Source organism: Trematomus bernacchii, unplaced genomic scaffold (assembly GCF_902827165.1).
Source record: "Trematomus bernacchii unplaced genomic scaffold, fTreBer1.1, whole genome shotgun sequence".
NCBI classification, from domain to species: Eukaryota; Metazoa; Chordata; class Actinopteri; order Perciformes; family Nototheniidae; genus Trematomus; species Trematomus bernacchii.
The window spans coordinates 3,433,112-3,456,283 of record NW_022987840.1 but is presented as its reverse complement, the minus strand read 5'-3'; the positions used below and the strand labels follow the sequence as shown (position 1 = coordinate 3,456,283).

Below are 23,172 nucleotides of genomic sequence, written 5' to 3'. Positions count from 1 at the left end.
GTTAAAACACATATTTATTATATTTCCATTTACACATAACAACAGGCAATGTTTTAAATCCACATTGCATCTGTACTTACAGACTGCAGTGACACGTGTTACAAAGAGATATTTGTGATACCACTGTTTGCCAGATGGGCTTTGCTGCTGTTGCTGCTGCTAATTAACCTGAAGCTTGATATTACCTGTTGAGGCTTGGGGCCGCCTACGTCATCCTTGTAAACGAACAGCAGCCAAATGATGACCGACAGCACGAAGAACCAATCACAAAGAAGTTAGTGACAGGTGTCGATCAGCTATTGACCATTAGGAGCGAGCCAGAGGCGGGACTAAGAAACTGACGTTACGTCGCAGCCTCGGTAATGGCAAGTGACACAGGGTGAGGAAGACGAGTAGAAACTTTTTCAGGTACTAGTTGCTGTTGGTTGTTTGTATGCTTGATAACAACAATAGTGTTACGTTCTTGTACTTATACAGTTTTTTAGCGGTTGTGTCGTCTGAGTGAGAGTTAACCGTCTTCCGTGTGAGGCTAACAAACGTTAGAGCCGTGACGGTGGTCTGTCGGTGACGGAGCTGAGATACACCAGAAGTTTGTTCGACTTCGAGTTAAATACGTAGAGACGCCGAAAGAAAAGAAGCTATGACAAACAGAGAAGACGAATACGACTATCTTTTTAAAGGTGAGTAGCTGTTTTATTTAAAGCTAAGTTAGCTAAACTTCGACATCAAGCATTCACCTGTGAGCTACTGTCCTTTGACGCCGAGTAGTTGGATGTGTTTTAACCTTAACCCGCATGCCTAACAACAAGGTGTAATACGACATAAGACCGAGACACAAAGGCACCTGCTGTTAGCTTTTCCTTTGGCTGAAGACATACATTACGACAGTGGCTGAAGACATACATTACGACAGTGGCTGAAGACATACATTACGACAGTCGTTGAACCATAGTATTACAACATAAAGGCAGTTTATAAGTACGCTTATTTATTAAGCAGCATCTCCAGTAGAGTCCTCATCTTGCAGGCCGATGATGCAATCATGTTAGGATGCGCTAATGGTCAACAAGGGGGTCATAATCTGTGGCAGGACAGACGAATCAGAGCACCCTCCATCAAGACTTTCTTATTGATTGATTGAATGTTGTTTGGTCCATTAGTGTGAGGCCTGAGGACTTCAAGTTATACTTGTTATTATAATCTACATTCAGGTTTTGGCACTTGGACAAACCGTCCTCTTTTTGTCAACAACATCTGCTGCCTGCTCCAATTGTTGCACCACCTTAAATCATTAAATATTAAGATTGACAGATATGTTTCATGTGTTTTCTTAGTAACATTTAGAAAAATACACTTCACAATGGAAACACAAGGCACATCTAACCAACCAAATGTTGCTTGCTTGGTCTAAACTCTAATACTTGTATCAATGTGCTCTAACAAACATTTACAGTCTCTTTTATAGATATCGGGAAGTTCTAGGTGACTAGATATCTTTTAACAATCTTGATATTATGCAGAACCATTCTTCTATAAAGTGTCATATTGTGTAAATTATACTGTAACTGTATACAGTGAGTGGGGGGTGTTCATTGTTCCCATATTGATGATATCTAGTACAAACAGTTCATGGATGTACCTTGTCACAAGCAAAGGGGAAATGAAGTGCTCTTGTTCTGTTCAAATATAGAACACCAAACAAGCATGTCAAACTGGAATTACCTGCATGAAGTGTGTGTGTGTGTGTGTGGTTGTGTGTGTGTGTGTCACCACAGAGAAGGTCTGTCCCTGAGCATAGCGAAGATGAGATTTACTCACTCCCTCTCAGATAAAATAACATTAGTTCTGGTGACCAAATGTATCTCAATCATGTGCTGCAGTGCAAGGGCACGATAAGGTATTGGCCGCCCTTCAGTCTAATGCTTAAACCAGGAAAGTGCTAACGTTATTGTGAAGTCTCTCCTTTGTTCCTACAACCAATCTTTTTTCGCTTGCTGTTAGATAGCATGAGTCAAGTTGGGTGAGCTGTTGGTGAGTCACATAAACCTTTCCCTACTGATCGAGACATCAGCGCAGGCACGCATCCCTCTGTCCTGCTGAGACATTCCTCTTGTCTTTGTTCTGCTCTTGTTCATTTCAGTGACGTGTTTGAGCCTCTATAGTGGGTAAATGTCTTGTTTTGTCAATCCAGATATATCCTGTTAAACATGGTATAAAACAGGAAATCTCAATACCTGGGAGTCTAAATAAGTTTTCTCTTTATTTCTGCATGAAAAATTACTCTATATTTAATCGCTTTTTTTTTTAAATTATTGTTTCCTTCCTTCTCCCTAATTATTTTTTTTAGTTTAAAACCAAATATCTCTACCCAACTCAAGCCATCTGCTCTTTTACATAGATATACATAATACATTTTAAATGCGGTAAAATTGGAACTTAGAAAATCCTACTTTCATGGATATAGTATTTTAGGATTGCACGCACCATCCTGCATTTCCACTGCTTTTCTTCAGAATGCATTGAAACATGAAATTGGACCTTAAATGGTTATCTTTTATTAATATTTCTTATATTTAAATTAATCCAACTGAACAGACAGAAAGACTACGATTCCCAGAATAACTTTGTCCGTTCTTCAACCCTTCCTTCAGACAGTTGTAGGTTAGGCCACATCACTGGGTGCAGTGTTGTATAGAGATGTCATATCTCTTCAGCTGAAGAATTCACACCCAACAATGGGGAGTGAATGGGTGTGAAAGGTAGCCATGATATTACCTGTCTGATGGCAAACTACCTAGAAATGGTTCCATAATGATTTTGGTCCACCGCCCCAAATCTTTTGTCCCTGATGAAATGGAGAATGGCAGTGTTGCCTCTTCAGTCTTATAGGAGAGCCACACTTTTAGTACATGTCGCCCCCATAGCTTAGACATATTTACTGATACAGACTGATTATCTCAAAGACTAAATACGCCAGCCCTTAATGTGAACAGGTTTTTACTTGTGCCTGTTACACCATAGTACCACAGACAACCTTTAACACATATTTTCCTTTAAGAATAAGAAGTGTTGCTTAAACTCAAGTGTAGACACAGTGGTCGGTGTGTTAATGCCGTTACAACATTCCATAACAAGTTCCTATTTCATAATGGCAGGGTGGTGAGCTGGTGTGTCGCTGGTTCCTTTTGACACACTGACTCACCTAACAGTTGCAGAAGTAGTTATCTGACAAACACTCACCCTAATAATGCCCGTTTAATTAGGCCTACATTTTAGGTGGGGATCAAATAGATGAGTCCACACCATTTAAAGAATACTCCCGTGTACATTGAGTCATTTACCTCTTTCACCCCATGTCCGTAATCACTGCTTGTTAACCAAAGCAAGGTCTTTTCTTTTTTTTTAAGTGTAGTCATCCTGAGGGAATATAGAATCAGTTTATTGATTTGTATGCTTAGGGGGAATTACAAAAAGGTGGCTGTATTAACTTAGGCAATAGCTTTGTGGGTGGGAGTAGGTTTAGTACAAACATTTAGATTATTTAGATTATAAACAAACTCTAAAACAGCAGGACCACCTTACTTCTACATATATATTGATGTGTTGTGTAGGTAAAATATGTTTGAGTTATATCAAGTGCTCTAATAAATCTTTTTGAACGCGATTACAGTCAAATACTGTCATATCTGAATCACGTTGGATTGGTCAAATCTGCAGCGAATCACCGTTTTCACCTTTCCTCATTCTGAGGGTACTTCCTGAAAAGAGCAGGTGATTTATTTTAAATACTCAGTGGGAGTCCCCTGAGTTTCTGCTCCACCTCGGCTGTGAGCCACACGCATGCGTCACTGACGAGACAGGCGATTTAATCACAAGGAAAATCAAATTTGAATTTAAACAAGTCAACCCACATTGTCCAGTGTAACTTCTCTTTGTTTGAATGAGCTGTTACCTCAAAGGTCTACCACGAAGTTGCTGTTACAGCTGTAACCATGAAGTGTTAGATTGTTTTGTACCAATCAGTCCAAAGAGTTTTCCCATTAAACAACTTGTATTAGCAGGTTGAGTCCACAATGCACCGTGTGCTGATGATGATTGTTCCTCTTTCTCTGTCCAAAACCCATTTCCCCTGTAGTGGTGCTGATTGGAGATTCAGGTGTAGGGAAGAGTAACCTGCTGTCCCGATTCACCCGGAATGAGTTCAGCCTTGAGAGCAAGAGCACCATCGGGGTGGAGTTTGCCACGCGCAGCATCCAGGTAGAAGGCAAGACCATCAAGGCTCAGATCTGGGACACAGCTGGACAGGAGCGGTACCGAGCTATCACTTCTGCGTGAGTACATTACGTCATTAAACCCTTACTTTGTTGAAGCACCATTACACACAAAAGACGTCTATATATAGGCAGCCTGTGACCTAAGATTTCCATCGTCATAACTACACTGTAGCTATGCACGTATAAAAGCCTTGAAATACCCACTTCACACAAGTACGTGCTCACTTGAAGAAAATAATGGCACTTTTTATCGATTGAATCTCGCATACATGAAGACAAACACAGCTCTTTAAGCACTGGATACAAAAAGCATGTTCTTGTTATACATGCATGTGAAGCACAGGAACTTTAAGTACCTCTTTTGCTTCCTCACGCATGTGCATTGTGCTCTTGTTTCCGGTCAAAAGTGTTATTCACAGTCACGTGTGGCTGCATTATGAATGGCTGGGGTTGTAGGTTAAGGGTTATAAACTTCCATTCAAGAGTCATCCTCCATCTATGAAATGAATTTAGAATCAACACTCATGAAATAGTAAGAAAGAGATGAAGTGATTAACACTACAATAATTGTAGCCTTTTGCTTTGAAACAGGAAGTGTTTGGTTAATCACAGCTTCCTCATATCAATCTAGTTCCCTCCCAAAATGTGTAACTTTTATAAGTTGTCTATGCTAATGAGCTAACCAGCCTTGAGGCATACCGTATCAAACACCCACAGTCATTGAAGAAGCAGACAAGCAAGCTCCACCAGTCTTAAATAATATAAGTAATGTCAGACAATGTTCACTTTTGTGATGTTGTCTGCAGTGTTTTTAGCCGTACTGTTGTACCAAGCCCATGTTACACACCGGCAAAGATTCCTGAAATCTACAGGCTGGGACAAGAAGACGTTTTCTTTTCCAATTGATATGAAGTTGAACTCCTCTTGCATTGTCCAGGTACTACCGTGGAGCAGTTGGAGCTCTCTTGGTTTATGACATTGCCAAGCACCTGACGTATGAAAATGCTGAGCGTTGGCTGAAGGAGCTGCAGGACCATGCAGACAGCAACATAGTCATCATGCTGGTGGGCAACAAAAGTGATCTCCGCCACCTCAGGGCGGTGCCAACCGAGGAGGCCAAGGCCCTTGCAGGTATTGTCTGTGTGTTTGTGTGTTTGTGTGTTCGTGTGTTGTTCCCATGAAGTTTGAGGACTCTGCCTCAATAGATAATTGTCAGGTTAGAGCTGTGGTAATGATCATAGGTGGACTATCCCCAAGCTGCCTTAATTAGGTCCTTTAAAGGGACAGTACACCCAAAATACAAAAAAACATATCCTTCCTCTTACCTGTAGTGCTTTTGTATCAAGTGTTGGCAATATATGCTGTAGAAATGTAAGCTTTCTCTTGAATATAAGGGCATGTAATCATGGACGAGAGGCTAACCTGAGCTAGCTGTTAGTGCTCAACCGAGGAGGACAGCGTTAATGTTTACTACCTCTAGCACAAGCCTCTCGTCCATGATAAGATGCAATTCCCTCTGCTTGCATGAAATGTGTGAAATGTACCTTTTAAGTACTTGTGTTGATCAGTAAATGAGTGCTTATACATACGCTTCCTTTTAGTTTGGGTTGTACTGTTTTTATAATACAGTCTAGTGTGATCATTCCCAGAGGTAACACTCATGTTAGAAATGTTTGCACTGTGACGGACATTTTGTATGCATATTTCTAAATATGCATACAAAATGTCCTTGGCTTGAATGTTGAAGAAAGCAAAACATGAGGTCAAACTACTTAATTTAAATTAATTAACATGTCTATTTATCCTGGCCCTTTGAGAATTTCAGGGCTTTGTTTTTCGAAACCGGTTTATTTGTTACAGCCAGGCTCGCAGTATCATTTGGGAAACCTTTTTGACCCTGACACACTATTATTTTCGAGAATTTGGGCCATGTGTTTACTCTTGACCTTGAGTCTGTGTCTGATTCACTGTTGCACCTAATTTGACTGGTAAGTGGCTCTGGCAAGGACTGCCTGTAAGAATGTCAAATACATGAGCCCCTTTGATCCTGTGTAGAGTAAAGGAATTCATTTTCATTGTTAGATAAATGAATATATGTACTTGTCAGTGCCTTCTGTTTGAGCTGATTTTTTTTTTTTGTCCGTAACACGAATGGACTCACTGATGGCTAATTTACATACAGACGATGTGGTGGACACGTCATGCAAAGTGTTTTGTAATCCAGTTTCAATAATTAGCAATGTTAATTAACAAACTGTTTTTGACTTTATGATTTGCTTTAAAAAGGTGTTTATGTGATCGCAATGTAAACCATTATATTCTATACTCCTTGTCTTTGTGAGTTACATCATTGCATTTCCTCAGAGTGTAAGTATACTTTACACAGCAGACCAGTCAGTTGTCACACAAACCATTAGATTTGTTTCATAATTACAAAACAGTTTTATATTTTGCAATCAAACCGGAGCAGTTGAAATGAGTGAATTTCTAGGCAGAACCCTGGAGTGAGCAGATTATGCAGCAGAAATCAATCCTTGAATCAGTGCCGAGTGAATGCCAGTAACACCTCAACTCAGTGGTAGATTTGAAAGTTAAAAATAATGCAGTCTCACAACACTATGTGCATGTTTGTTTTACAGAGAAGCATGGCTTGTCCTTCCTGGAGACGTCAGCGTTAGACTCATCTAATGTGGAGCTGGCTTTCCAGACAATTCTCACAGGTGAGTTTTATGTTTAATTCTTGCTCATTTTTAGTGTTTACATGAAATGTTAAGAGTTTATTTGTTTATCCTGAAGCCTGAAGGGCACTGCTGTCTGAAGTTCCTCAGAACATCAACTAATAATGCTCTGCATATACTGTTCATTTGTCTGAAAGAGATTCATTTCAATCCAGACTGCGATGCTTTACATAACAACACCAATCCTCTGCCACTAGATGGCAGCAAAACCCATTTTATCAGTTGTCTGTGCTCCTCACTGATGTGCAGTAGTCTGTGGCGAGAACACCACTTTCATCTTTTCTGAGGTATAGAAGTCATTTGAAACAAAGAAAGACAACTTAGCCAATCAGCCTGGTGAGAGCTGTTATGTAGTTGTTCAATTATCAGCAACGAGTAGTGTTTTTTGTTTGTGGTCACAAATCCACTGCACCAAATGGATCTTTTCAAAAAGACATTCCTATGCTGGTCCATAGATACGGTTCTCAAGTCAATGTCTTTGAGCAGTGTCCTCAGGAGGGATAAAGCCACACTAATAAGTGCATTTGATGTTGGAGATTTGGTGGCATGGAGGGAAAAGCAATTGTAGCGACAACCCCTGGAGTGCCTAAAGGGGCAATCCAACAGTGAGTGGTGCTTCCTCTTCAATTGCTCCAGGGGCTATCATTCTGCAAGTATGCGCCACTTTGTATGTTTGTATTCTGTTTCTGAAACATGCTCAATTCCCAGACACCTCCGCTCGAGCCGTTTGAGACATTCTGCCCACAACTTTATCACTCATTTCGAATTCATAAAAACTTCAAACCATTAATCCTCATTGAGCTAATGTAGCTCATTAGGGATAGACTAGAGGAAGTTAGCAGTGCAGCATTAAAAGCTGAACTTAAGACCCAGTGGGGCAGGGAAGATGTCTCGTGTGTAGATATCAGCAGCCGACACATCGTGGATCAGAGGGGGTCTTCCTGCTGGATTATATAGGTGCAGCAGATGGGGCTGTGTGGGGCCCGTAGTAATGACTCATAGTTTCACCACCTGACGTGTCACATCAGTCAGCCAGAAGTTTTGTTTTGCTTTAAACCTTCTTGCCGCACAAGCAGTTTTTATTTCAAGACAGTTTTGTTCCACATCTGGCTGTACTTTGGAGTTAAAGCGGCAGTATGCAACAGGAAGCGAGACGGCTGTTGGCACCCGTCCATTTCTCCTCTCTCAGGTTGATCAACTGACCACCCAAATGGCATCTCGGCCAAAGTTCAGGGAAATTAACAACATAAAGGCTGTTGCTAGTTAAAAAGTGAAATCAAACTTAAGTTCCTTTTTTGCATTTAAACATTTAACCTTATTGTTTTTTTTCTACAAGCATGAGCATGCAGGGTCACAGGAGCAGACCCCACAGCATTCAATATTTATTTAAGCATTGCAATTTTGATTGAAACTGTATTGCAGATCGCAGCATTGGGCAATGCCTGACATTCCTTCTTCTGCCACATGACATAACGATGCCAGTTTAGGATGGAAAGAATCCTCCACTGCTGCCAGGAGTCTGGATAGAACAGTTGTTGCTCCGTTTTGCCATGCTGTTTGTCTTTATCACAATATGTCCCTCTGTTGGCTGGATTTACAGCCATGTACACATTACTCATTCTCTTGTACTCTTCTCTCCATCACAGCCATCTACAACATCGTGTCACAAAGGCAGATGTCAGGGCGAACCGACTCAGACTTCTCACCGGCCTCCAACGTAGTGCCCATCACGGTCGAGCCCACCCAAAACTCTTCCAGTAAGGGCGTCTGCTGCCAGAGCAACTGAGACCCTACCACTGACCTCCTCCTTCACCTCCAGGCAATGAGAGAGAGACATAGACAGACAGATGGACAGGGAGAGACAGGTAGTGATTTCCACACAAGGACACTTGTACTGGGTTTGTCTATTGTCTGATTAATAAAAAAGAATAAGAGGGGGACCAGTGATGAAGGGATAGTAAAGAGGTTTAGACAAGGGGTGTGGTGTGGGAGGGAAAGTATCAATGGAAAGGAAACGAGTGGGAGGCCTTGTACCCAATGCATTAAGCTTTTGAAAGAGGTACATGATCAGAACCGATTCACTATAAAAATGTAACTCATTACGAGATCCTTTTTGTGTCTTTTGAAAGCTGTCCTCTTTTTTGAAAGCTCTATTTACAAGCCAGTAAACGCTTTCTCTCAGTTTTCCACAAGCAGGATATAGGGCAATAAAAATCCACATCAAAAAGACTGAACTGCAACCCCTGTCGCCACAGTCATTCCCATTTTCCTAAATGTTTAATACTTAGAAATTAAAGTCATCTACCATATTTATTGAACACTATATTACGGTCTTGGTTGGGTTTTCAATTTAACACTATTTGGTTTAGATTTTCCATTCTGATCACTTTGCAGCAACGGAAACTGTCTTACTTTTTTTCTGCTATATCATATCTTTGTGTGAAGAAGGGCGACTACTCCTCGTCAAATAGAGGAGCAAATGCTTAAAGGCATTTTTTACTGAATGCAAACACTGGAATTTGGTCAAAGTTGGTTGCTTCAATGTGTGTTTCACCAGGCCAATAACATCCCTTCCTACCAGTGACATGTCATTTATTTTTGATTGCTTTTGATCTTGCTTTGGAAGGCTTTCCTGCTCTGCGCACATGTTGTACTCTACAGATGAGTCATGCTCTTGCAGCCTTCCCATCACACTCTGAGTTAACGCTGTGCAAAGCCTGCATCACTGGTGAACGGGTTAACTGGCTCGTTGTTGGCTCTTCCTTTGACTTTATCAGCCCTGCCCCGAACCTTTGGGTGTAGTGGGAGAGGTTATGAAAAATGGTTTGAACGCGTGGACAACCCTTTGGTGCTTCTGCTGCTTGCTTGCTGGGATAGATAGATAGATAGATAGATGGATGGAGGGATAATGTTTCAGGAGATGAGGTAGTGAGGGCACTCAGCCCTCCCCTGCTCCTGTGGTCTCTGATGTACCCGACATGGCTTGTTTTACTGTAAGTGAAATCCTCCACTGCCTGCTACCTACTCCTCTGTATCTCTCTCTACACTGTATGTAACTGGAACAGGACCCTGCCCTCCGGGATCTCCCTGAGGTCTGCCCTCACTCACTTTCTGTATTTCCTGTGGAGGGGCGGGGGTTGTATTCGGGAGCCAATATTGGGTTTGTTAGTTTCTAATAGTTTAATAGATGAGAGGAAGGATGGTAGTGTTAGGAGGGGCTTAATTAAATCCAAAGGTTATGCACACAGATGGTGTTTATCCTGGTTATGTGTTTCCACAACACACTTCTGTTGACTTCACAGGTCTTAAACTGGTTGGTGTAGGTTAGGGCTTTTTAAACATTTATTCTGATATATGTATATTTGGACTGCATATGTATAAATAAATCTCATTTGTTATAGCCTGCCTCTTCTCATGTCTCTTTAAGATGTTTGTAAATGGTAAAGGCTGCAAGTAGCTGACATTGTTATGAATGAATCTGCTAGAGAGCAGACTTAATGTGCCTTTTATATAATAATGAATGCCCACTGTAAATTAATAGATCTTTGCTTTAAAATGATAGTTCCTCTGAACATCAGGATGGAAATACAAATATCATGTCATCATGAAAAGAACAATTTAGACAATCAAATGCCCTCTTTAAACAAAGAAATACAATTGATATCAATTGGAGATCATTTCATTTTTGTTTTATTAGAAACATTTACAATACATCTTGAATCTTGGAAAAATAACAAAGAACCAGAACTAACATGGCGCAGATACAATAATAATAATAAAAATGTTTCCAAAAAATGTAATTCACAAAAAAACATGTGCTATAACAAATAAACCTGCAATATCACATGCCGTGTAACGACATGGCATACTGTAACAGAGTTCAAAGACTTCTTTTTTTTTTCCACCCATCAAAGTTGACGGTCAGCCGCTGAGGGCCACATTATCAAACCCTCTTTCATTGTTCACAGAGAAACCAGAAACTAGCGCCAGCTGATGCTGGCCCAAAAGCTAATGCACTACGACCACTATTAGACCGGTATGAAACACTTCTACTGTGCTGGAAAATGTGGAAACGCTACCAAAGACAAACTGTCAGACTGTATCGGCCTCTTTGGAAAAAGTTGCAAGTTTCACCAGCAAGCGCCACTTCAGTCCCCATCCTTTACATGCAGCAGAAAATGTGCTATTGTAGTGTTTTTGTCAAGTTTTTTTAGGTGTATCTACACAAACTGGGAACTTCAAGTTAATTCAGATGAGGTGCGGACATTCTTTCATCACTCGCAGGTTACTGAGAGTACAAAATCCAGCTTCGATGTGGGGACTGAAATAGTCTCTTTGCCTGGTTTCAAACTTGTGTCAACTTTCCTGTTTCCAAAGAGACTCCAACTATGAAAATCTACAGAGGAGAAACAGCCCAAGTGCACTGATGTTAAAAGATAACGCAGGACTTGCACCATTTCTCCTTTCTAAGTGACCATACAACATACATGCAAGCTAGTACGGTAATGAACATGTTATCTGTGTGTTTGTGTGTATTCGTGTGCATCTAGATATGTAGATCTACTACACAGTGCGCTGTTCTCTCGTGGATGTCTCTGCTCGATTTGCACATTTCACCTAAATAACACATTAGGGAAAGTCTCTCATCAAAGCTCTGTCCCCACCGATCACAGAACTGAGTAGTAGATGTAGAAAATGTTAGAATGAAAGTGTACAAATTGTGTGTGGCCCATTGGCAGAGGGTCACATCTGCCTCATTCATTCCAAGCATTGCAGTCGTAACATGTTCTAAACATTTGATAAGTAAAAGCGAGTTTAGATTACAGAGGAAATGAGTTATGCGTTTCAGTCAGTAACATGGGGTTAGTCGAAGGGGAGAAGGGGTAATAGCAAGCAGCACTGCACAAAGAATGCTGATGCAGGAAAAATATATAATTGAGGCACAAAATTGATGCTCTGTGACTAAAATATCTCCAAATTCTAAAAAATATTATATTATTTTCTGTAATTATTCCATTGTTAATGCACCGATGTTAGAGTAGTGCACGTCTGAAGTTACAATTTCAGCTATGGGGAAACTCTCGTTCCATTCACTTCATTAGCAGGAAGTATGTGGAAAAGGCGAGCCTCCATAACTTTCATAAATAAAACTTCTAAACTTCTTTTCTCATTTGACTTACTTAGTAGAAACTGACCTCCCTGTGTTTAGAAATATATTAACTTCTCGTCATTCTTAATTAAAAAACAATGTCTTGAGGTTACTCATAAATATGTTGCTTCATTTTTGTACTTTTCATAAATAACATCCAGATACTGACTTCTTTTCCTCTGCTTTCTACCAAATAATAACCCATGTTAGCAAAATAGATTTGAGAAACTGTCATATGTTTTTTTTTTATTCATTTTAAGTTACTTTCTATAAATGTATGTGGAAGAACTCAAATATAGTCTACGTTGAAAATCGCAAATTCTTTCCAAAAAACAAACCAAAACGTAAAGCTCACTTGGAAACGTATAAAACGATAAGCATAAGGAGTGCATTGAGTTGAGTGGTCTTTTTTTTTCTTTTTTTTTTTACATTCAAATGCATTAGTTGCTCAATGTGATTTAGACAGGTTGGTACAATTGCTTAAGTGCATCCATTGAAAATAAGGATTTCCTATCACTCCTTAAAAGGGATTCTACATAAATGCATAAAGACCTTTTCATATCAAGAGAAGAAAAACATCAACATTTTCTACCATTACTATAATAGTAAGCTTAATACAATATTGTAAATAATACTAACAAGAACTTAACAAATCAAATGTCACTGAGTCACCCACCCCTTTGTTGCTCCACTGAATTAAAAAAGTATTTCATACTGGGTGAGTTAGACAAATGAAACTTACACCTTAGCATATTCTTAAACTTTATGTATCAATTAGTTAGACTACATGGTAAATATATGATTTTAAACCGATGTTTACTTTAAGGTCTTAAAGCTGTGTATACACTTCAGGTATCAGGCTGATGAATTATTTATGTAATCTTAACTTTGTTTCTGATAAATCTTACCTATTTTACTAACATGCAGTTAAACTTAAGGATACAGTTAAAGGGCTCTCCAAACGATATTCAATTTTGTTCACTATCTCACCGTCGCCTTACTAAGGGTCTTAACAATTAGGAATTCTCAATGGCTTGTCATTGTCATAACAATTCCATTTTAAATATTAAATGATGTCCCTTTTTATCTGAAATTCACCAGATCAGGCACGTTTTCCAGAAAGATGAAGACATTCCCATGACTGTGCTTCTCCCACTAACCTAACCATGACAATGGAAAACTACTCACAGGACTTTTAAGTGCCAGGATGTGCTTTTAGCTGATCTCTTTGGGGAGAAGTGAGTCTGTTACGGGCGCCTCTGTAGTATTAAACTAATCTTACAACACTGAAACATGATATGCCTTCATTTCACTGATATCGATTTAGTTGGCCTCTAAGATGTTTGGGTAAACAGAGTTATTCTAGCTATGAGATTATTTCTTAATAATCCTGATTTGATAAAGTTTCTAAAATAAGTTAACTAATAATTTGTCCTCTCCTTGTGTTTTGTTCTTTGGCTATGTCTGACCTTTTTATAAAAGAAAAAAATACAAATGAAAAGTGCAAAACTAGTATAAAATAGAGCCATAAAAAAGAAACTCCTATGTAAACAGAAATCATTTTAAGATTGCTATAAGTAACACGTCTGCCCCTGTATGTGACTTTAGATAATGAGGGTAAAGAATACAAGCTCTTCACATGGACAACACATCGTGATATCATGTTGTCTTACCCTCTCCTCACGGCTGCATTTTGACCAAAGCCTTCGAGACATCAGTCTGTCATACGCAAAGTCACCAGCTCCTGCTTTTTTAAAAACAAGACAGACGCTGGTGCTCATGCTCTGGTCTGGTTGTTTGTTTGTTTGAAAGATCACTTTTACAGCGCAGTGAGATTTCCTCGAAGTCACAGAAATGCCAGTTTCATCATCTCAGAAGGAGCAATCCTTAAGTTTGTCTCACCTGCCCTTTGTTTTAATTAACAATCAAATGACTTAAGACCCTGATAAACACAAAAAGAACAATTAATTATACTGAAACTTTGACTAATTATTAATAAGATCTCTGTTTCTACACTGGCAATTATCCATAACGAATTGTAAGCAGATATTATACAGAAACGTTATTCCCTAATAATCAAGGTCAATTTCTGGATAGAATATTATGTAAAGAACTGAGTAAGCAGGCTCCTCTGTTTATTGTCCCAGTATAGTCCTATTATTGCTTTTCATCCTAATATACATAGAAGCGGATTTATTCATCAGGGGTTATTACACATACTATTTATTCCAGTTTTCATTTGAGATTTGATTTATACATCAGCGGCTTTATAAAGGAAATTCATTATTACAGTTTATAGGAGTGTCTGGTTAATTTCCATCTATATATATTTGGATGAAACACTAAGTTAATCAGTTTAAATAATATTTCTTAAATGTATGGATCTATCTAATATACTATTATAGTCAAAAAGGATGATGGGACGCATATATAAAAGATTTGCCCTCCCTAAAATCAGAGACATATTGAAATTCTTTATGCTGAAACATTGACAATGACACCCTCAGCTTGTAAAAATAATCCAAACCTCACTTTTAGCGGGCCTTTGTCTGGATGTTCATAACTGGTACACATAATGTATTTACATGGAGTGCTTTCCCATAAAATACAATACTTATTAACTTATACAGCGTCTAAACAGGGAGAATCTCCAATAAGCCCTCTCTTCACTAAACCAGTGCAAAACTCAACCAAGTCATCAGCATTGACTAAATGGATGAGAGCTCTCCCAAAGAGCCACTAGTACTACTGTAGTATTAAGAATAACAAGAACCACCATAATACAAAAAATGATAGGGAATCCTTATGTGCATGTCTTTCAAATCCTATGAAATGTATTTCACCATCAGTGGTCGGTTTGGTATTATTCAATGTTTTTGTGATAAGGTGCTTTACTCCTATATATTAAGTAAAGTGTTAAAGAGCCTAATTTCCTGAATCCCTCTAATCCCCACCCGGGCAGTTTCACATTCTTTTCTCTAAAAATAATTACTGTAAAAGTTGTTTTAGGGGAAGATACTATCAAAGGCCAAAGTTGCTACCTTGTATGCCAAAGCAATGGCAATCTTAATAAAAAATATTAAGGCAGAAATCAAAATAACAAAAATACTAAAGTTCAAAGGACAGTGTCATACTGCCTTGAGTTTCACGCTGAAAGCTTAGGCCAAACCACTGTGCAATTTCTCCATCCATAAAAATCATAACTATTATTTCTACATCTGATAGATTTCAGAGTACTTTCAGAGAGTACGTGCTTTCCCTGCAGGCCACACGTAACGCGAGGGGTCTGCTTTATATGTTTGTTTAAACAAAAAAAGGAGGGGCCTATGTGTGGAAGACACAATCTGTAATTGCCAATAATTTTGAGACAGAAGCCGAGTTGAATTGTTCTCCTATACAACACAAGAGATGCTCCCTGTAATCAGCTCTGGCTCACAAGTGACAAACACTGAAAACTCGCAGCAGGACTCGAATGGTCAATAAAATTGCAAGATCTGCACAGTTAACATTTTTGGAGGGCATACTTCTCTTTCTTCAGCCAAAATGAATCCCCCCCCCTATCATTCAACAGCTTTAATCCCTACTCTCCCCCCCCCCCCTTCTCTAGCCCTCTGAAATCCCCAGGCTGGGGCTAAGGCAGACGCAGAGGGTGTGTAATTTGATTCAGCATGAGTGCTGGTTAAATGGGGCGTTTCCTCTGCTTTCCTGTCAATTACAATTGTCTGATTTTATTCTGGAAGCTCAAAGTGAGGGGGGGGGGGGGGGCTGCCACTGGCTGAAGCCCGGGTGTCCAAAGTGAAGGGGCAGCTGCAGGATGTCCCATACAGTAGCATGCTGACACGATCTGCAGGACCCTATCCACATTTTGGGGCGGTGCTTTCAAGGAGTGAAGGAGGCGCTTTGACTGCACCCAGTGTGAAAATCGAGGAATCATTATGTATGTTCGTTTTCATAATTTGGAAGAAGTAAACAGCAAATAACGCTGAAAACAGGTAGCTGGGGTATCCCCTGATAATTGTAGATAATTTATTTCTATCCTAAGCCTCCATTCATTTCACTGGCACTGCCAAATTCAGCTAGTGTCTTTCAAATGTTGTGTGTGTGTGCTTAGGGACAAAAGAGGCCCCCTACTCCCCAGTAGGGATAGCTCAGAGCAGCAGAAAAGGAGAGGAAAGGGGGGAGGAAGGGGCAAGAGGGAGTGGAAGGAGGGGGTCCCATTCGCCCAGCTGCATCCAGACCATCCTGCCCCTTCTGTGCTTGTAACAGTGGGGCGGGGCGGTAAAGGGCTCACTGCGGGACCCTGTCGTACCACTCATACAGCCCCAGAGTCCCCACACGGTCCGCACCTGGACCAACCCATTTGCCTAATTATGAATGAGTAGATCCGGGCCGTGTCCGAGCACTCTGCAGCCCACGCTGCTGCCGAGCGAGGACAATACGCCCAGCTCAGAAAGGCCTCGAAAGCAAACGATCAAACTGTAAGCACGAGGGGACATAAAAGCCACTCCCAAAGAAAGGAGAGAAAGAAAGGGGGCTAGGCGAGACCTCCAACTCGGGGTCACAGCTACAGTGTGCCGTGAAACACCTGCTCCTGTACAGCTTCGCTAATTACAGAGGGGGGGGGGGGGACAGCTGGCCCCTCGCAGCTCGCACATAATGCTGTTATTATTGCGGACGTGGAGCGAGGAGCGAGGATTACTGATTTGGGACTCTGTATTTTACAGTGTCAACTATTTGAATCTGCTGCTGATTTAGGAAGAGTTTTACAGTTCTACTCGGCTTCTGTCCACACTCTAATTCTCCTCTTTATTTACGGTGCACACCTCAGAGAAATGCTTGTTGACTGGGGCTCTTGCTGTGTCCTATATTGTTCAGCGACTGTGGCCAAATGACCACACGAGACAATAAAGCGCGGTTAAGGTGGCTTTGAAACACGTCTATTGGGGTGACAGACATCGAGAACCAGCCAACTGGATGAATTCCAAGGCTTTCGGCCTCACAAATTAAATCAGTGCTTTAAGCCAACCGAGGAACCACATGCTTTTCAAGTGCCACGAGGAGCAAGCATTACTGAATCTTTACAACAAACTGCAGTGACCAAAGTGTAATCAATGGCTACTGAAAAGAAAATGTTGTTGATACTTCATACAACTTTCATCTATCTCTGTGAATGATGATGCCAATAAAATGTTAGTAGTTACCATAAATAAATGATGTAATGTCCTATTTCCTTTTAACATCAATCTGGTTAATAAGACTTTAAGGTAAAGTATGAAATAAGAGGGCCGTCTTTTCTTTACTTGTAGAGATTACAAGGCTTTGACTTGGATCAATCTATTAACGTTTTCCTTTTGTTAAAATTAATATCATTTTGGACCAATTATATCAAACCACAATCACAGTAAAAAGTAAAAGGCTGAATCTACCTTCACATCAGCTCTCGAAATTCCAAGGTATGATTGAAATCCTATTTTAGACCAAGATGATTGTAAGGTGCAATGAAAATTCTGTTTTTTCTCCTTCTAATAACAACATTGACTTTCTGGGTCAGTCAGGTGCAGATTGGGTACCTCAACAATCATCTTCTTCCTTCCATATAAACCCACTTCATGGTAAAATAAAAAATTTGAATAATAAAATGTTCACATTACTGTCTACCTCTGCCTACACTGAGATTCATGAATGAAAAACAGCAGCAGTCAAAAAACTGAAAATGCAAGGTACTATACTTCTCTTATAAACAAAACTTTTATAAAATATATATGCATATATATATATATAAAAGAAAAACTTAAAAATATTTCTTATACTTTTTAGTAAAGCAAGCAGTGCCTTCTAAAATATCTGCTTGATTGTTTGTAAATTTTCTGAAAAACAAAAAATGTGTATCATAATAATAATCATAATAACAGTAAATAATTATTGAACAAACACTGACAAAACCAATGATAAAAACTGATGTGGTTCTTAAGAGAATATTCGGATGGCCTGTGATACTTGGGTGTGGCACACTGGGCACTCCGGGTGGTTGAGCTCACAGATTCGGATGGCACACTCCATGCAGAAGAGGTTATGGCCACATGGCACCAAGGCAGCCGTCACTTTGCTTTCAAAGCAGGTCATGCATTCCCGCACAGTGGCCGGGGGCGAGTCCGGCACTGGCAGACGGCCGGGGAACCCATCGCCGGCTGAGATGGGCTCGCTGTGGGCGCGGCGGGCCTGGGCATGAGGTGAGCCGGACACAGGCACAATGCTGGTGACTGAGTTGTTGTTGTTTCCACCTCCGCAAGACTCGGACAAGCCAGGGGAGAGTCTGGTCAGGGGGAGCGGGAGGCCCCCGAAGCTCTTGGAGCGCTGCTGGGCATAGAAGGCCACCTGTTTGGGGTAGTCAGGGTCGCCCCAGCTCTGGGTGCTCTCTGATCCAAAATAAGAGCAGGGCTTTTCTCCGGAGCTGGAGAAGTTGCTCTTATTGTAGATTCCCACTCCGTCGCCTCCTCCTCCTACCCCTCCAACCATGGCCTCTGAGAAGTTCTGGCGGTAGCTGCTGGTGAGAGGCTTGCGCTGGCCCCCCTGCAGCCCCCACACCTGCTGTAGCCGGCTCTCCAGACCACCGCTGCTGCCCGACGGGCTGCTGCCACCATTCGGCCCCAGACAGTCATTCTCATTATTGTGGTCATGCAGGCCTCCTGTTCGGAAGGCGATGTGTGCTTCAATCTCCTCGCGGGCCCGCTCGGCGTTGCTGGGCGACCCTGTGATTTCAAAGACAGGGTCGCGGTCCCGACTGGGAGTGACGATGTAAGTGCAGGTTTGCTGCTGGATGCGTTTGATGGTGGAGCCTTTAGGCCCGACTACCAGCCCCACCACGCGGTATGGCACTCTCACCTGAATGGTGGTCTGACCGGGCAGAGGAGTGGGCGGGGAGCCGCTGAAGGAAACTCCCAGCTTGTTGCGGGAGGCCCGGAGCATGGAGAAGTGCTCTGCGGCAGAGATGATTTCACGGCGGGCCAGGGCAACATCCTCCTTCCGGCCAGTGATTAGGAACACCGGCTCCTCTCCTCTAACGGGGGTTTTGATGTAGGTGTTGGTCTTAGCCCGCAGGGCTTTGATCTTGCAACCTGCAGAGTCAAAAACAAACATTTTAAAATAGGTAAATATGATACATCAGTTAGATAGCTTGACTAACAAATCAAGTTAACATTTTGTTATCAACCTGGGCTAATAGATATTTTAAAATGTAGATTTATTCACCAATTATGACCAGTTTAACTTAATATGTTGCAGGTTTTTTCTGGCAAAGGATACACAGAGTAATTACCATGATTTATGAGGTTTCCAGCACTTAAGCATTAGTGCACTTATTTATTAGCCCTGAATCAGGCAAACATCTTTCTAAGAGATACCTTGGTGGTGCCGAGGTATTTCCAAGCAACGACATAGCTGTTTTGCTACAGATGCACTTCCTGACCTCTCCTTGAACCTTACAGTACAGTCATCCCACATATGCTTTGTTTTTGGGCCATTTATGGCTCTACGTCTGCCCGGTTTCTGATCAGAGTGTAATATTTGACTCTATTAAGTGCTTTTAAGGGAGGTAGTGGTAGTTCATGACAAATTACCTGCCACTGTAATGGGACAAAAGAGGACATACAGTAAATCTGTATTTATTTAGGAGGATTGTATTTAAGTTTAAGAGAAACATGGTAAGACTCTGTTTATATTAGACTCCATGAAGACTGCATCCAGCATCACTCCGGTTAAGTTTCATTCAGAAATGTAGGCAGCTCCCTCATTAAGACTTCCGCATTTATTGACCACTTCTCGTCTCTGCCGAGTCTTAAAGAGACCGGTGCATCTCTTTGGACAAACAAGATCCATTAGACATCTACTCAGTGAACAAATCTGAGCTCATCTTTCCAGACTCCCGGTGCTTTACATCACATCACACAGCACAACTTGCATCTCCTATCTGAAAATCACAGCAGCAGGTAACAAAAGGTTCAAAGAGACCTTAAGTTGAAGATGAATGTCGCTCTAATGCTACTTAATAGCTCCACTTTTTCCAGGAACACTCACTTCTCAGGGAGCAGAGGTACGGACAGAGGGATAGTGATGCTCTGAAGGTTTAGTATTGCTCATACCGAAAATGTCCTTTGTGTTCATTGCGTGGTATTACACTAATAAACCTGTTCCTGCCAGGGATCAAAGAGTGACTGCTAAATTCCTTTTGTCATACGACATTACCCCTTTTAATTAGTCCAACTTAAAGTATCAATTTAATTATTATCCACAACCAAAAAAGGCAACGATTCATTCAACAATACCAGGAATTTATTTTTGCAACTGTTGAACTGTGAATGTGATTCAAAATAAAGCCATCCTTGATTTGAGGAGCACCAAAAAAATGTAGTAGAGCATCCTGGGGAATCACTGCATGTTACTTTGACAGGAGAAAACAATCCTATCAAACCCTTTCTTCATGGCAAGATGCTACGTTTGCCAGATTTACTAGGCATGCTGTGATGTACGGTGCCGAAAACAAGGAGGTGTGCACGCCGACTAACGAAGGGCCTGAATCAAAAGCAGCTCATCTCAAATCCCCCAAAATCAGCACTTCTTCCCGGTCAAGTCAAAGGAGCCCTCTCGCTGCACTTGTCCTCACTAGATCCACCCTTCGGCTGTCTTCAGTTACCCCATTAAAATTCAAAACTTACACTTCAGAGTAAAAACAGGAGCCGCAATGAGAGACAAGGGGCACTTAGCAGCACAAGCTAAATCCAGGTTACCACCGAAGGGGAGTAAAAAGAAGCAATCTGAACTCATCTGAGCCCCCTGTGACATTATTCAAGACCTGTTTGTTTTCGTTGCAAGATAAATCAGGATTTGCTGAAGGTACCTTACCCACCCTGCAGTCTTTGTACTTCTCTCAGTCCAGCCCCCTATTTCTCCCTCTCCTGACAGACAACCATGTGGTATTGAGAGTGTGCAGTGAAGTGGGGCTCATGAGGAGCCCCTTGTGTTGAGCTCCAAGGCGTGACTCCCATTCAGCTTTTGGATGCTATACTGCCCTTCCGTCCCCATCCTTGTTGTTTTCTGCCCCTCTCACCCATGGGTTCATCACAACAATGGGTGCAGCCACACCAACACCACCACCAAGCTTCAAATCCAACTTAGGTTTAAGCTTTTTAGCAGCCCCATTGTGCAAAAATATGGAACTTGCATATAGTGGAAATTACCTATCCAATTAACTGCAAATAAGCACAAACATATGTTTTTTGTGTTTTCCAAAGGAGTCACAATTCCTGGAGCCACTTATCGCTGAGTCACCCTTTAAGGCCATCCCGTGTGCCAAGCAGCAACACAGTCTTAATGCGCCCCTCCCCTCACCCCCCCGACTTTCACACCTTTGTTTGACAGCTGCTGTCATTCAACTTAAGGTCTTTGTTCATTAAAAAACCTCCACGTGTAAGAAAAACGAACAAAAACCTATAACATGATTGAACTTTACAACTCCACTCAATTGAGAATAACAACAACAGAAAAAACAAGTGGAGCACGCTTGCTCTATTGTCCAATTGTGTCACTGGGGCAGTGCGCAACATAAACAACGAGCTGCCACACATATTCCACCAATCAGACTAAATGTGTAATATTTGGTTATTTTCCGAGCCATTAACTCAAAGTAAAAGACATTCCTCTCCTCGCCAGCAGCACGTTGCCTTTTTGAACAGTCTGGCGCGTCTCAGACGACAAAGGAAGTGCTCTCCGTGCTCCAGTGTGTGTCTGTGCGCTGACATTGATGGCGTGGATGTAGAATAATTCGCCCAGGAGGGAACGGGGCTCTCTCCTACCTCTGTGCAAAAAAATCACTCTAAAGCAAGAAATAAACACACAGCAACGACCGACTAGTTCTAATGAGTGTAATGATGAGTACACGAGAACTTGCTAGCAGGAAAAAGTGGGAGGCTGATGTCTCGGGGGAGTACAAAAAACACGCGAGCACACACACACACACCACTCCCTTTTCTTTGTCAAATAACACCAGGTAACAGTTAGTGAACAAAAAAACAAAGCACACAGGAAACCACGGCGGGGATAATGCAGCACTGTTAGCGGGATAAAAGCACAAGTTTGGAGGGAAATAATTTGCAAGCCAGCGGTTTACCTTGTCTCCCCACTATTTCGGCCACATGTTCAGAGCTGGGCACTGGGACGCATTCTGTTATGTTGCAGCCTCGTCCTTTCGTCTCACTTGAGGAGCTCTCGTACAAGGCGCACAACTTGCTCTTCCCTTGCAGGATCGCCGAGTCCACGCAACCGCCGACGTTGTTCGTGTGGTTGTGGTGGTTGTTGTTATTGTTACTCCGGTCCTGTACTCCTGTTGTTGGGGCTCCGCCGCCGTCCTCGCCTTCCCCGAGCCCCAGCAGAGACAACTGGCCCAGCGCGACCCTGAGGGCACGGGAGTCGTCTTCCTCCTCGTCGGGCGGCACCAGGAGACCTTCGCCTCCGAAGCCGGAGCCAGCCAGATCCCCGGCATAGCCCCCATTTTTCTCCATGATCCCTGCTAGAACCAGCAGGCTAGGCATGGCTAACAAAAGAGTGTGTGAGACAAAGACAGGGGAAAGAGACTGGAGAAACAGCACCCGTGCCGCCTCCTCCTCACCCCCTCCTCCTTCCAATTCCCCCCTTTGCGCTAGTCCCTCCCATAGACCGGCCCCCTCTCTCTCTATCCGCCAGACTTTCAGTACAGTAGTCTCTCTCCGAGCTCCAGGCAAACGGGACACAAGGCCGTCTGCACGATAGATGGGGCGGGCGAAGTGTTGCTCCACCCAGTCTGGTTTACACAGCTCCCCTCCTCGCCGAGACAAAACGAGCCGCCCTCCCGTTGTACCATTCCGTCTCAGGTTCCCCAGCTCATAGCATCCCAAACCGAGCAGCCCTCACGTCTCCTATAGAAAAGAAGAAAACACCTCACCGTTTACATCCCGCGCCATTGCAAACTCGTTCATAGCCC

At 41.9% G+C, this 23,172-nt stretch overlaps 2 protein-coding genes across 2 annotated transcripts; one reads left to right on the top strand and one right to left on the bottom strand.

The window, feature by feature from the left end:
* The first annotated feature begins 318 nt into the window (after positions 1 to 318).
* rab11al (RAB11a, member RAS oncogene family, like) lies at positions 319 to 10,412 on the top strand. Its single transcript, XM_034153470.1, has 5 exons — positions 319 to 680; positions 4,136 to 4,331; positions 5,212 to 5,405; positions 6,914 to 6,994; positions 8,659 to 10,412. The coding sequence occupies exons 1-5, from the start codon at positions 641 to 643 to the stop codon at positions 8,796 to 8,798; spliced, it is 651 nt and encodes a 216-aa protein (XP_034009361.1). The 5' UTR covers positions 319 to 640; the 3' UTR covers positions 8,799 to 10,412.
* A 267-nt stretch (positions 10,413 to 10,679) lies between these two features.
* Positions 10,680 to 22,802, bottom strand: mex3a (mex-3 RNA binding family member A). Its single transcript, XM_034153469.1, has 2 exons — positions 22,324 to 22,802; positions 10,680 to 19,276 (listed from the first exon to the last, which is right to left on the bottom strand). The coding sequence occupies exons 1-2, from the start codon at positions 22,742 to 22,744 to the stop codon at positions 18,129 to 18,131; spliced, it is 1,569 nt and encodes a 522-aa protein (XP_034009360.1). The 5' UTR covers positions 22,745 to 22,802; the 3' UTR covers positions 10,680 to 18,128.
* Between the last annotated feature and the right edge of the window lie 370 nt (positions 22,803 to 23,172).

Bases quoted from the DNA above. Each gene is read 5' to 3' on its own strand.
- mex3a (XM_034153469.1), bottom strand. From the start codon at position 22,744: ATGCCTAGCCTGCTGGTTCTAGCAGGGATCATGGAGAAAAATGGGGGC. The intron at 19,277-22,323 runs GTAAACCGCTGG...TTGACTCTGCAG, and splicing joins CGAAATAGTGGGGAGACAAG to GTTGCAAGATCAAAGCCCTG.
- rab11al (XM_034153470.1), top strand. From the start codon at position 641: ATGACAAACAGAGAAGACGAATACGACTATCTTTTTAAAG. The intron at 5,406-6,913 runs GTATTGTCTGTG...TTTGTTTTACAG, and splicing joins GGAGGCCAAGGCCCTTGCAG to AGAAGCATGGCTTGTCCTTC. The intron at 6,995-8,658 runs GTGAGTTTTATG...TCTCCATCACAG, and splicing joins TTTCCAGACAATTCTCACAG to CCATCTACAACATCGTGTCA.